The sequence below is a fragment of the Acanthochromis polyacanthus genome, chromosome 5 (assembly GCF_021347895.1).
Source record: "Acanthochromis polyacanthus isolate Apoly-LR-REF ecotype Palm Island chromosome 5, KAUST_Apoly_ChrSc, whole genome shotgun sequence".
NCBI classification, from domain to species: domain Eukaryota; kingdom Metazoa; phylum Chordata; class Actinopteri; family Pomacentridae; genus Acanthochromis; species Acanthochromis polyacanthus.
The window spans coordinates 36,977,559-36,992,571 of record NC_067117.1 but is presented as its reverse complement, the minus strand read 5'-3'; the positions used below and the strand labels follow the sequence as shown (position 1 = coordinate 36,992,571).

Sequence of the window (15,013 nt, the reverse complement as noted above, 5' to 3'; positions counted from 1 at the left end):
CGACAGCAGAACATTTTCCATCAGCGTGTCATAGAACAAGCAGTTTGCAATTGTCTGATGCTTGTCCTTTCTGCCTCTCCCCTCTGTGCTGGCTGCTCAGCCTGAGAAACTTGGAGACATCTGCATCTCTCTGCGTTACGTCCCCACTGCTGGGAAACTAACCGTCTGCATCCTGGAGGCAAAGAACCTGAAGAAGATGGATGCCTGCGGCTTATCTGGTAGAGAAAAGCCTTAATTAACTCCAAGTCACAGAGGTGTTAACAGGATCTTGATAACTACAGCTTTGTTTATGACAGTGGCTGTAATCGGTGCTATGACATTAAATGGTAAAACCAAGATTTCAGGCACTGGATATTTAAATGCTCTATTTAAATTTATTTTAGTTTTTTTTACCTTGCTGTATTTATCATTTGACAAAACTAATCTCAGAACTTATACTGACTTCAGAGGATTTACTGTCAACCAAATATACAATACTGTTCAAAAATTTGAGGTCACTTAGAAATGTTCTTTTTTTTTTTTTAAAGAAAAGCAGTGTTTTTCAATGAAGATAACATTAAGTTTATCAGAAATACAGTCTACAGATTGCTCATGTGGTAAATGGCTGTTCCAGCTGGAAATGGCTGATTTTTAATGGAATATCTACATAGAGGTACAGAGGCCCATTTCTAGGAACCATTACTCCTGTGTTCTAATGCTACATTGTGTTAGCTAATCACGTTGAAAGACTAAATGAAACCCTTGTGCAATTATGTTAGCACATGAATTAAAGTGTGAGTTTTCATAGAAAACATGAAATTGCCTGGGTGACCCCAAACTTTTGAATGGCAGTGTACATAAGGACGACAGATTACAATTACATTTTCTTGATCTGTATACATAGAAAACTATATAAACAACATATCCTGGAAACATAGGATAAGTTGACACAGAAAACAATGAAGAATTCAATTATTTATGGCCTTGGCAGTCTGTTTGCTAATCACATTGATGCCCATTCCAGATCCTTATGTGAAGATCCAGCTGCTGCAGGGGGGTAAGCGTCTGAAGAAAAAGAAGACTACGGTGAAGAAGAACACCTTGAACCCATATTACAATGAATCCTTCAGCTTTGAAATCCCATTGGAACAGATGCAGGTACAGTACAAGTCAAACCATACCTTCTGGACTTAACTGATATGTTAAAATGTCTTTTCTATCAATGTCCCACTCATATGCTGAGGAACTAATGACTTAACAGCAGAGGAATCACAGCATTTCTCTTGTTTCCCTTCTCAGAAAATCCTGGTAGCTGTCACAGTGTTTGATTATGACAAGATAGGTAAGAACGACGCCATCGGGAAGATCTTTGTGGGCAGCAAGGCTACTGGCTTAGGTCTGAAGCACTGGTCTGATATGCTGGCTAATCCACGCCGCCCCATTGCCCAGTGGCATGCCTTGCAGCCAGAGGAGGATATTGATGGTCAGCTGGCATCCTTAAATGCCAAGAAGTAACATGCTCCACCAACCAGCTAACGCACTAACTCAGAAATCCAACCCTTATCCCTACTTTGCATGAATCCCACAACTTAAAGGGGAACTTCGGTTTTTTTCAACCTGGGGTCTGTTTTCATATGTCATTTCATACATGTGAGTGATGGAGAAATGAATTTTCGACATAGCTCCAGTATTTAGCCAGGCAGGCAGCTTAGCAGCTCAGCTAGCGAAAAGTATGGGGCAACTTACCCCCCCCCCCCCCCGCGTCAAAGTCCAGAGCTCGCAAAATTGCGTGATAGCTTGCGCCAAAACCGGTGTTTTGGCGCAAGCTATCGCGCAATTTCGTGAGGGATTTCGGAATGAGATTTGCTTTCTAGCATCCCAAGATTTGGATACAGACCACAACAAATAGCGATCGCCAGGTAATGTGGAGATTTTCGTTCACTTCTCATCTCTAGTATGTTGTGGGACACTCGTTGAGACTATCTGAGCCGGTCAGTGCGGGGGAAAAAAGCATGTTAGGGCGGACTTTGATGCGGGGGGGTGGGGGGTGGGGGGGGCAAGTTGCCCCATACTTTTCGCTAGCTGAGCTGCTAAGCTGAGCTGCTAAGCTGCCTGCCTGGCTAAATACTGGAGCTATGTCGAAAATTCATTTCTCCATCACTCACATGTATGAAATGACATTTGAAAACAGACCCCAGGTTGAAAAAAAACGAAGTTCCCCTTTAACACGTGACTACTCGTCATAAATCCTGCACAGCAAAAAAGAGACAGCGTAGAATAACTGCTCATTCATAGTTAAGTCAAAAGAAACTCTTTTTAAGCATCACATTTCACATTTTAGTGTATGCTGAGAAGAGTGGCGTTGAGTTATGACTGGTCCATGAATGATCGACTTTTGGTCTTTCATCTGAAGAAACTTAGAAACTGATTCTTAGGGTGTTGACACCGAATGAAAGTCTTGGTGAAGACAATGCTGGATTAAAAGCTTTAGTTTAGTTTATAGAGCATGCTTTACTTATGTCCCTACTGCTCCACGTGGTCCATGCCCAATATTGTATCTTGCTAATAAGTGTGCTATAACATGAAATAGAAAGTACTGTAGTTTTGAGTTATTTCCTGCATAGGGTCGGTTTAAGTCTTATAATACAAAAAGATCTCATGGAATTCAGGAATGAAACAGATTGAGGTCTCTGTTATGACATGTTTCTGAGACAAATTTATCTTCATTTTATCAGCTCACATTTTAGAAGAAGAAGATACAAACAGTGTTTACAATTTGGCAGGGATGATACAGTCATCTGACTTTCATTGCTCGTTTTGTGTTTACATGAGGGCACATCTATGCATTTAGGTCCAACGCACATTTCTGTGTCTTCAAATAGATATAATGGAGGAAAGGAAAACATGGGTGCCTTCCTGATATGATAGGTTGAGAAATACGGTAGGTTTCATTGTTTAAGAGAGGTTGAATATTATTCTAAAGCTGTCAGGGACACTGTGAATGTGCCATCTGAAATCTGGTTTGAGGTGTGTTGACCACTTGGATGTAAAACCTTAGAAGAAGTAAGGAAACTGGAAGGATTACCAATGATGTTCAAAACACATATGACTATGCTTCATTTGAATTCTACTGTTGCTTCCAAAAATAGTGCCATCTATCTCATTTTATTCTGATAATCAATACAATGATTGTACATCTTTGGCATTGCTCATTGTTCTGTAGTTCACTTCAACACTTCAGTAGTTTCTGGTGAAACAACATGAGGATTTTTGTCAAAGACAAGATGTTTTTTTTATAGAGAACTGAATTTGAACTGTAAGATGTAGCTTCACTTTTTAAAAGAATATGAATTAAAGAGTAACATGCAGGTTTGTAGAATCTAAACACGCCAACTGCTGCACTAAATGTATGATATAATACACATATCCTGGACCATTTGCTTGAACCAAATAGAGCTGCAGAATCGAGCATGTATCATGCCTCGCAGTGTTCCATGTTGTTTGAATCACTCAAGACATAAGCTTTGTAAACCTGGAGGCAAAGTGCTGCAACATGGTGGTGGTACAACTTCATCACAGTTATATTGCTTTAGTTTAATGTGTAGAGGCTTGAGGCAATAAAAGGGCACAAAGACTGAATTATTATGAGCAACTGAATACCAGATTTTGTATTTTTGTGAATAAGGAATACTTAATATTGAAATTTTGTGAAATTATAGATAAAAAAATGTTGTTCATGTGGTTTGAATACCTCTCTTAAATTTCAAGTAGATAATTTGCAGATAATAAATTTCAGCTCTATGGAGTCTGTGTTTTTCAAATTTCAATATCAAGTTTTCAGTAATGGTTAGATTATTAGAATAAGCTATTCAGTGTCTTATAAATGTTGCCAGTGCCCTTTTTTGCATACATATTGTCAGCAAAAGTATCTATAGGGAGGTGAACAGCAGTACATTGATTGGTTCTTTTTATTATTAACATTATGCATCAAGCAGATTTGTTAACAGGCTACAGCATGTATATACAAGATGATGTAAATATCAGCATGTTTTAAAGAGGAACCATAATTGTATTGTGTATGTGTGTTTGTGTTCTGTGTCATTTTTGATAATAAAATGGAGTACAACAACAACAACAACAACAAAAAGTATGCGCTGACTGCAAAGTGTATGTATTTTTGCTGAATGGGACTGAATGTACATCTGAATAATCCCCGCTGGGCTCCACGTGCTCCCTAAATGCCTTGATTAACAGCGGGGTTGCTTTATGTGAAAATCCACTTAGTTTCCATAGTGCTGCATGACTGCCTGTTTTCCTGTCACCGTTTGTATTTGTTCTCTGTGCTGAATCCAGTGTTACAGTACTCTTGGGCTGCAAGTCATGTCATTATTTTTATTTTCTGATTGTTGTGTTTGCCCCTAACAAGTAGACTGTATATATTTCAAAACAGGAGAATATTTGTTGGCTCCTTGATTTTCTATCTCAGTGTACCGTAAGTGTTTCCTTCATTTACTCCTGCCAGATGGGTGTCAAGTCTTAGTAAATCAAATGTAGATACAGTGGACAATTTAATTGACTTGATTTTTACTTAGTATGTCATTAAATTGCACCCCCTCATCTTATTGCTATTCAAACCCGGCCTCTTTATATTTGCATAGAAAATAAACCTAGCTTTGTTTTCAATTCCTAATACAGTATTTTCTTTTTCTTTCCTGTACTACTAACATGATATATTATTACAGGATATTATTGATGTTGTCCTCTGAAGTAGCTCCCTTAGATAATGAAGCAATCAATAAGATTCCATTACAAGCTTCACTTTTTGAATGAACACACAGTTTAACTAATGGATTGCAATGGATGAGATGGTATTGTGTCACTTGTGCATGCTCTGAGACATTGATGCTGTCTATAAGAACATTTCTAATGTGGGGGTTTGTTTTCCCCATCTGCTTTTTGAGTCATTATCACTTACTCTTCAATAAATCTTTATTTACAAGATGCAGCGCATGAAGATGAACAGTGCTCATCTTCATGACTGTCCATCTTCTTGATTATACGTAACTTTGTGTCTGTGTTCAAGAGGCTGAGAGGAAGACAGAAGGTTCATTTGTCAATTTTTAAACAGTATTTTGTTTTTGTGTAGAGGCACTTCATTACATTGTTTTCTATAATGTGTGCCCGTTCATCTTCTGCAGGGGTCATCTGATGTTTATCACATGCATCAGATTCTCCATTTGCTATTTTGTGTATTTGCAATAGGACCAGCACAGCCCATTTTGTTTATTGGTGTTCTGTTAACACATTATATCACTTCTCTGCAATGCAGGCAACAAAATCCCTGTCTTCCTGGGTCTCACATGCTGTTTTGAGCATAGAAGAGACCCAAACAGTGCAAAATCCACTTTTGCAATGCAATACTGCCAACCTGCTGCTTCAGTACTGGCTCCTCTGTAGTCATCGTCCTCTTATGTGAACCTAGCCATAATACAGAGCATCCAAAGACCTGATTATCATCCTGCTCAGTCATGTATTCACTTACCAACAACACAGACAAGGGAAATGCTTGAATGTCTTTTTTGACTCTTGTTTTTTCTTGTTGTAGAAGTGTGTCAATAGGTGTGCCTTTTTGTGAAGTGCATGATTTATTTCCATACAGAATTCATGATTTCCAGCAAAATAAAAAGAAAAAAAGCAAACAAAAATACCAAACAACTTGTAGTCATACATCAATCTATGTAGAACTAAAGTACCCAAGGGAACCAAAATATGGGATGTGGCAGGACATATGTGTGTTGTCAAAATGTAAGCGTAGGAAATAAAGGCATTTTAAATAGTCTTATGCTGTGTGGTGTGTAAATGGATCCAAAGGGTGCTTTCCCACTTCTGGTCAGCGGGAGGCATCATATACATAACAGAAATTCCAGCTACTCTGATGTAATAAAAGTGTGACAACAAAATATGGATGAAAAACCAAACTATAATCAAATATACACTACCTTTCGAAAGTTTGGCATCACTCAGACAGTTTCATGTTTTCCATGGAAACTCACATTTTTATTCATGTGGTAGCATAATTGCACAAGGGTTTTCTAATCATCAATTAGCCTTTCAACACGATTAACTAACACAATGTATCATTAGAACACAGGAGTGACGGTTGCTGATGGTTCAGCTAGAACAATCATTTACCACATTAACAATGTGTAGACTGTATTTCTGTATTTCATTTAATGCTATCTTCATTGAAAAAACTGCTTTTCTTTCAAAAATGAGGACATTTCTAAGTGACCCCAAATGTTCGAACGGTAGTGTATGTGCAGCGTGATGAGCTACTATACTGAATTTTGTGCCCGCTTGACTTTACGTCTACAAAAGCCACTTTATCTCACATTAATCTTTAAAAAAAAAGGTGCAACGACCCAGCTGAAGTTAAGGTAATGACTCTTAATATATAACATCACTCTCGTCATCTAGTGATCCTATGATATGATCAGATGTTCCAAAAAGTTATTTAATTGACCTTGAGATGAAATTGCTTCATCACTTCTTATTAACATGACTTTTAATAAAAGAGACGACTCTAAAGCCAATGAGAATAAGCTGATAACACATAATGTGTATCCAAGTCTGATTTGTTGTCTGGCCTGTTTTGTGGGAAAAGGAGAAGGAGCATTTCTTTTCACTCTCTGACTATGTTTTAAACATTTGATTGTTTAACTATTTGCAAGCGTAAGAGGAAAAGCATGTAATTTGTGATATCATCCGTCAAGGTAAAGCTCCTAAATCAGCAATGACGCTCACACGTTCGTGAGAAATGCGACTCATCCGTCATCCGCTATGTCAGGAAGTTGAGAGCCGGTTTTCAGGGTCTGCATATAGATTCAACCAAATATTGCAGTTTCCATGGCAATACCTCTGTGAAGTTACACACGTGGACAAAATTATTGGTACCCCTCAGTTAAAGAAGGAAAAACCCACAATTCTCACTGAAATCACTTGAAACTCACAAAAGTAACAATAAATAAAAATTTATTGAAAATTAAATAATCAAAATCAGCCATCACTTTTGAATTGTTGATTAACATAATTATTTAAAAAAACAAACTAATGAAATAGGGCTGGACAAAAATGATGGTACCCATAACTTAATATTTTGTTGCACAACCTTTTGAGGCAATCACTGCAATTAAACGATTTCTGTATTTGTCAATGAGCGTTCTGCAGCTGTCAACAGGTATTTTGGCCCACTCCTCATGAGCAAACAGCTCCAGTTGTCTCAGGTTTGATGGGTGTCTTCTCCAAATGGCATGTTTCAGCTCCTTCCACTTATGTTCAATGGGATTCAGATCTGGGCTCATAGAAGGCCACTTTAGAATAGTCCAACGCTTTTCTCTCAGCCATTCTTGGGTGGTTTTGGCTGTGTGTTTTGGATCGTTGTCCTGTTGGAAGACCCATGACTTGCGACTGAGACCAAGCTTTCTGACACGAGGCAGCACATTTCTCTCCAGAATGCCTTGATAGTCTTCAGATTTCATCGTACCTTGCACACTTTCAAGACACCCTGTGCCAGATGCAGCAAAGCAGCCCCAAAACATTACTGAGCCTCCTCCATGTTTCACCGTAGGGACAGTGTTCTTTTCTTCGTATGCTTGGTTTTTGAGTCTATGAACATAGAGTTGATGTGCCTTACCAAAAAGCTCCAGTTTGGTCTCATCTGTCCAAAGGACATTCTCCCAGAAGCTTTGTGGCTTGTCAACATGCATTTTTGCAAATTCCAGTCTCGCTTTTTTATGAGTTTTTTTCAGCAGTGGTGTCCTCCTTGGTCGTCTCCCATGAAGTCCACTTTGGCTCAAACAACGACGAATGGTGCGATCTGACACTGATGTACCTTGGCCTTGGAGTTCACCTTTAATTTCTTTGGAGGTTGCTCTGGGCTCTTTGGATACAATTCCAACGATCCGTCTCTTCAATTTGTCATCAATTTTCCTCTTGCGGCCACGTCCAGGGAGGTTGGCTACTGTCCCGTGGGTCTTGAACTTCTGAATAATATGAGCCACTGTTGTCACAGGAACTTCAAGCTGTTTAGAGATGGTCTTATAGCCTTTACCTTTAAGATGTTTGTCTATAATTTTTTTTCGGATGTCCTGGGACAATTCTCTCCTTCGCTTTCTGTTGTCCATGTTCAGTGTGGTACACACCTTTTCACCAAACAGCAGGGTGACTACTTGTCTCCCTTTAAATAGGCAGACTGACTGATTATGAGTTTGGAAACACCTGTGATGTCAATTAAATGACACACCTGAGTTAATCATGTCACTCTGGTCAAATAGTTTTCAATCTTTTATAGAGGTACCATCATTTTTGTCCAGGCCTGTTTCATTAGTTTGTTTTTTAAAATAATTATGTTAATCAACAATTCAAAAGTAATGGCTGTTTTTGATTATTTAATTTTCAATAAATTTTTATTTATTGTTACTTTTGTGAGTTTCAAGTGATTTCAGTGAGAATTGTGGGTTTTTCCTTCTTTAACTGAGGGGTACCAACAATTTTGTCCACGTGTGTACCTGCAATGGTTTGTCCATGTCAGTGCAGGGGTAATCCAGTTATATTTATGACATTTTAGAAATGCTGCACAGTTTGTTTGTTTTTTCATGCAAAGACAGTGAAGAAAAACACAACACAATATTTAGTGAATGCATAAGAAAAACATTTATTGAAAGTATTTTCAGTCTGGCATTGTGCTACTACAGTGGATACAGTACATCTGCAGCTTTACACCTGTAAAATGTGTCTTCATGTCACTCAACAGACAGAAAGTCTGACATCTCTAGCTAAATAAATACAGTCACTAGAATGGGCTCAAGTTTTCTGGAGAGCTATGGCCACATATTCTCTCAGAGGATGAACGTACAATAAATGCTGATATAAATATGGCCTCTTGTGTGTCCACCAACTGCCCCCAGCCCACCCCCATACAATTCTTTTCCCAATTGTTTGTCTTGTCTCACTTTGAGAGTTTAGTGATGACGCGGATTAAAGCCCTATTTTCATCCTTCAGTCTCTGGTTTTCTGTCTTCAACTCTGCTTTAACCTGAGGAGAAAGAATAAGAAAAGAATTTCGAATAATCTGAAAGGCTCATTGTACCATTTGGAACCTTTCTGTTAATATGTTAATATAATATCTATGTCAATATAAAATCTTACTAAAACATGCAGATAGTATGTGTGTTATTTATCAGCTTTTGCTACACTGCCTGTCCAAAAAAAATAAATAAATAAAAAAAATAGCCACTTGGATGTAACTAAGTAAATAGGCGAGACCCTGCTATTATATGGAGAAATAGTAGTGCCAAATCAAAATATAAATAAATAAATGTGGAAATATAAAGAGAAATAAATAAATAAATAATGTGGAAATATAAAGAGAATTAAATAAATAAATAAATAAATGTGGAACTATAAAGAGAAATAAATAAATAAATAAATGTGGAAATATAAAGAAAAATAAATAAATAAAAAGGAAAATTTTGTCTTTGCTTTTACCTTTTCTGTTTTTTTCCTTTTATTTATTTATTTATTTATTTATTTATTTATTTCTCTTTATATTTCCACATTTATTTATTTATTTATTTCTCTTTATATTTCCACATTTATCTATTTAATTATTTGTTTCTCTTTATATTTCCACATTTATTTAATTATTTATTTATTTCCCTTTATATTTCCTCACTCCACCAAGAAAAGGAAAAATGCAAATCAGTTTGCTCTGGGCGGGGATTCTGAACATAGGAGTCCTGCCTGACACCAGCTCCCAGCACGGCTGAAGTGAAGCCATGTCACCGTTGAGCTTCGGCTTATTCTGCCACTGATAAGAAAATAAACATTAATTTACCGAATTAGCAGCGTCCTTTCAGTGTCTGATGGCAGAATCAGCCGAAGCTCCACGGTGACACGGCTTCACTTCAGCTGTGGTCGGAGCTGGCGTCAGGAAAGAAGCCTGTGTGCGGGTACGACTCCCCACCCTGAAAAGGAAGCCCCGCCCAGAGCAAACTGATTTACATTTTTCTATTTCATGGTGTCAGGCCATTATGAAATAACCACCAAGAAATAAAATGCAAATCAGTTTGCTTTCACTTGGTGGACTGAGCTGTCAATCAAATCACAGGCATATGAAGAGTAGATACGACACGCCCCTCTGAGCGGCGTCCCGACGGAGACGCTAAGCTAGTGGGGGCAAAGTTTCAGTGTTTTCCATTGATGTGTACGGCACGAAAATTAAAAGAAGAAGAATGCCGGCTCATTGTGCGGCATACAGTTGCACCCTACATCGGACGATCAAGACAAGGAAACTTGGAATAACTTTCCACAGGTAAGAATAGTTTTGGGCTCGTTTTTTATTATTAAATCTTGTTGAGGGTCTATGAGAGCTTACTAGTTAGCCATTAGCAAAACATTAACACGAGCTAACAGCTGGACAACCAAATACCAGACGATTAATAGTAGCTGTAGTATAGCTGTACAAGCAGTAATACGAAAAGTACAAGCAGCAGTAGTAGTATAAGTAGCTGTTAGAGTCGTAGACGTAGTATCAGCATGTGTAATAGTATTACAAGTTGTAGTGGCAGTGACAGTATCAGCAGCAGTAGTTGGTGTATTACCACTAGTAGTAGCATTACTATTAATACCACCAATACTACCAATTGTAGTTAAAAAGCCTAACTCATATATATCCAGATTAGCATCTATGTTCCTTCTCCAAACCCATTTTATGATTGGGATTACAGGCAATTCTTTAGGACTGCTTTCAAATAACTGAAATGTTACCAAACAATGCTTATACTTATCAAATTAAATAGCTTTGGTCTACAGTATATTGGCTAATTCAGTTCTTTGTACTTAATTTATTAGCATGATTTCTTTATAAATATGTTGTTGTGTACATACTTATTTACTTCTCTGTCTACTTTTTCTTTACTCCATGTAGGTTTCCCAAAGACTATGGGTTGAGGAAGAAGTGGAAGCAGCTCTGAGGAGAGAGGGGTTTGCTGCAACTATATAACAGCCTAGAGAGAGAGATAAATAAATAATAATTATTATTAATAATAATTCTGTTTATTGTAATTGTGGTTGTCTTTATGTTGCATTTATTGAGATAATTTGTCCGTGTTCCTTATTACTGTAGCATTGCTGTAACTACCTATAATTATAAATTTCTATTCACATTTTCACTGTGACTTTTATATACGGCAAATCGTGATCCATGCAGGAGTGGATGGATTTAGCAGGCTCATAGTTTACATAGCAGCAGCTACAAACAACAAATCCACCACTGTTCAGGTCAGCTGTTGCTCAGTATGGCTTACCATCTCGTATGTTGTGTGAGAGTCCAAATAATGCTACCAAAACACATAAAATGTTAAAACAGATATGTGTAGTTGTTTTGACAATTGTTCTGATGTGATGTAAGCTTGTGAGGCTAATACATGCTTCAGAAGAAGGTTCACAACAGTTCTTGTTTTTGCTGCTGTCCGGCTCAAATTGTTGTGACATTTAACATGTAACAGAAATGTGGCGGCCTGTGAGTTGTCGCAAGAAGACAGTTTAAAGGTGAGAGTTGAGAGAGTGAATTAATGAAATAGCTTATTTTTATGTGAAAGATTCAAAAACGATGGTTCAGGTTTGTGCATTTCTGCGACAACAAAATGTTTCCACACTTGTGGAAGACTGTCTTGGAGAACAGTTGTAATATAAATGTTTGGAAGTTCAAGAAAATAATTGTCAGTTCTATTAAAAAACCTTTTTATTGGCACATTGTTCTAATGCTTTTAAAAGCTGTCAAACTATTCAGCATGCAATAAAAGCAGTTTTATATCCCTTTGCTGTGTCTTTGTACATTGTTGTTTTCAAAGGCATTTATTTGAAATTCACAACTGGTCATAAAATTATGCAACAAAAATTTGCAGCATTCTTTTGAGTCTTGTTCGTTTCATTCTGATTCTGTTAAGGTGAGTTGTGATATGTCTAGGTTTGTTGAAAAATGTCCTTAAGAATATACACTGTATCCATATGTATGCCCGTAGTGCAGCAGAAAAAGGGACGGCCGGATCAGGCAATGATGTAACTTCAGCCTGTGTAAGCTGCCGGGGTAGTTGTGCATCAGGTACAGTGACGCCTTCTGGGTATGGGGTGTGAGGTCCTGTCCAGTCTATCCTATAATCAGCAGCAACCTGAAAGGAAAGCATAATTTGGAAGCAAGCTCTTATATTAAGAAATGCACACTCCTCAAAAAAAAAAAAAAAAAGTAAATTAGATTAGGGACTACATGGTATGGCAAAACTTGATTTCAAATGTGGGTAGGACAACAAGATGCGCAAGGAGTAAATTCATGAACTATAAAATTGTATAGATATTATAGATATTATTTTACACCATTGAAATATCTATGCATATGTTTATATGTTAAAATTTAAAAGTACCAAGTACAGAAACTACAGGACCTGTCACAGCTCTATAAAGAACAGATATTATTGTGCTACTAAACCAAGTATAGCATTTTTGAAATGTCCAGGTTCTCCTAGCAGTGTTAGACAGCATACATCTACACTGTGTTTGTTAAATATGCTTTGGTAATTTCAATTTGTTAAGAAATCAAATCTGGACTCTGAACAGAAAGTGAGATCACACGCATTAGATTTTTTTCTCTGTCAAGTGAACCATCCAGTACCAAAGTAGAAATAATAAAGTTAACATAAACAAATATAAAGGAAGACAGGAAGGTAAAGGTACAAGAGGGGATACATACCTCAACTGGATCAGCAGCATTTCCCTCACGTGGCTGACTAAGCCACAGTTGCATGGGGGATTGCCCTCTCTTTGTCCTCAAACTATGGTGAGTCCAGGCTTCCTTGAATACCTGAAGATGCTGCTGCAGCTGTGGGACGTAGGTCCAGTGGAGAACGAATAACTCCAGTTCATTTTCAGGGTTTAGAAACCCTTCCACTTCCAAATTGAGAAATAGTGTGTGGAACAAGTCAAGGACATTTCCATACACCTCTCGCCATAATCTTTCAATTCTGTAGATGAAAAAAAACAACAAAAATAATACACAATTACTCTAAATTTTACAACTGCATGTATATAACAGGAATTTCCTTTCCAGTATTTTAAAAATATATCTGATACTCATGATCGTAATTAGTTACATAACCATGGATCACCTTTGATTATGTACACTGCGTCCAGTGATGTGGGAATGTCGGCCTGTTCCTCTCTGGCTCACCATGTAATGGGCCACAGCAACATTTTCCCCACCCTTGAGGAAGTTAATATATAAACAGACAATTACAGTCAATTACATTCTGATACTGTCACTGCTACTACAACTTGTAATACTATTACACATGCTGATACTACTTCTACGACTCTAACAGCTACTTATACTACTACTGCTGCTTGTACTTTTCGTATTACTGCGTGTACAGCTATGCTACAGCTACTATTAATTGTCTGGTATTTGGTTGTCTATGGAAAGCCCTTTGAGCATTTATTCCATATCAGACATTAGTTTTCTTCACTAGTTCGGTCTTTGTCAGCACTAGTTGCACATTCAGCCACACTAGTTATGCACTTTGCCGTACTAGTTGGACAAAAAATCTGACTAGTAAATCATTTTCAGCAGCATGTTAGCTAGTCAAATATGGATGCTCCTCACTAGTTAACTAGTGACCTATGATTTCCTTCACTAGTTAACTAGTAAGAACCAAAACAGCCACTAGTTAACTAGTGAAGACCAAAATACTGACTATTTAACTAGTGAAAGCCTCTTGAAGTCTAAATTTTTAACTAATGAAGCTCAAAAGTTGCACTAGTTAACTAGTGATTCCTCAAATATCCACTAGTTAACTAGCGAGACATTTCGACTTCAATAGTTCAACCAGTGAGGTCCAAAATGTTCACTAGTGGAACTAGTGAATGCCAAAGTGCGCACTAGTTAACTAGCTAGACAAAAAACTAATGAGGAGGTGGGTAGAAAGTGTGCATCCAGGATTCCTATTGGCTCAACAGTTAAAATACACCAGTCAGGATTGAGATTTTGTCATTATCCCACCCAATTCATTTGCATGTTTTACACTAGTTGACAAGTTGCTCTGAGGAATTGCAGCTAGTTAACTAGGAGCTGCCTATTATAGGCTACATGTTGACTAGTGAATGCAGAAACCCAGACTACCTTACTACTTACAGTTTATTTTGACCTTACTAGTTAACTAGTGAGGCTCAAAATGTTTACTAGTTAACTAGTGAATGTCAAGATATCCGCTTATTACACTAGTTGGGCTCATTTTGACCGCACTAGTTAACTAGTGAAACATGTGTTTTCTTACTAGTAAACTAATTGGGTCCAGAGTGAGTCACTAGTTAACTAGTGACACTGATATTCATCTCACTAGTTAACTAGTGGAATATATTTTGCCTCGCTTGTCAGGCTCTATACTGAACTTGTACAGACTTTGACTGAACATGTTTGATAAAATTGTTTACTAGTTGACATGCGCACAAAACTAGTTAACTAATAAAATGATAAAATTTGACAAGTGAACATGTTTGCCAGTTACAACACTTCACAAGTTCACTACTTGTGTTCACATGTCAACTAGTAAGCGATTTTGTGAAACGAGTAAGATGTAAATGTCAACTAGTTTTACAAATACTTAGATAATAGATATAAAAATTGCATTCAATTAATCTAAAGTAAGTCATGGAGCTACACTGGTGTCTTTATAACATGGGTGGCTCTCTGACAAAAACAGCCTCATGGAGGTAGCTTCCTGGAAAAAAGTGTTGGAGATCCCTAATGTAATATAGTGTGAATTGTCTGCCTCTTATCCCCTCCCCCACCCCCTTTTGTTCATATGGTGCACTTTGTTTTGTTTCCTCTTTATATATATTGTTTTTGGAAATATCAATAAAAATATGTTTCAAAAAAAAAAAAAGTCAACTAGTTTGCCAAAAACATGAACTAGTGCTCCAGAAA

At 37.4% G+C, this 15,013-nt stretch overlaps 2 protein-coding genes and 1 long non-coding RNA gene across 7 annotated transcripts in view; 2 read left to right on the top strand and 1 right to left on the bottom strand.

Moving 5' to 3' along the window:
* Nucleotides 1-1,657, top strand: part of LOC110965711 (synaptotagmin-2) — a 36,808-nt gene extending 35,151 nt beyond the window's left edge. For all 5 annotated transcript variants that reach the window (XM_022214849.2, XM_051948072.1, XM_051948071.1 and 2 more), the window contains 3 exons: nt 101-218; nt 1,004-1,137; nt 1,279-1,657. In XM_022214849.2, coding sequence (XP_022070541.2) covers nt 101-218; nt 1,004-1,137; nt 1,279-1,494 — 468 coding nt within the window. In that variant the 3' untranslated portion in view covers nt 1,495-1,657. The remainder of the gene's footprint in view (nt 1-100; nt 219-1,003; nt 1,138-1,278) is intronic.
* Nucleotides 1,658-8,667: 7,010 nt separating this feature from the next.
* The window catches only part of LOC110972740 (uncharacterized), a 47,129-nt gene continuing 40,783 nt past the window's right edge, over nt 8,668-15,013 (bottom strand). Inside the window, exon 3 of the transcript XR_007941824.1 lies at nt 8,668-9,073. The gene's annotated coding sequence lies outside the window, so the exon portion shown is untranslated. The remainder of the gene's footprint in view (nt 9,074-15,013) is intronic.
* LOC127533960 (uncharacterized) lies at nt 9,674-12,288 on the top strand. The gene is made up of 2 exons (XR_007941857.1): nt 9,674-10,351; nt 10,967-12,288. It is a non-coding gene; the product is annotated as an uncharacterized LOC127533960 (long non-coding RNA).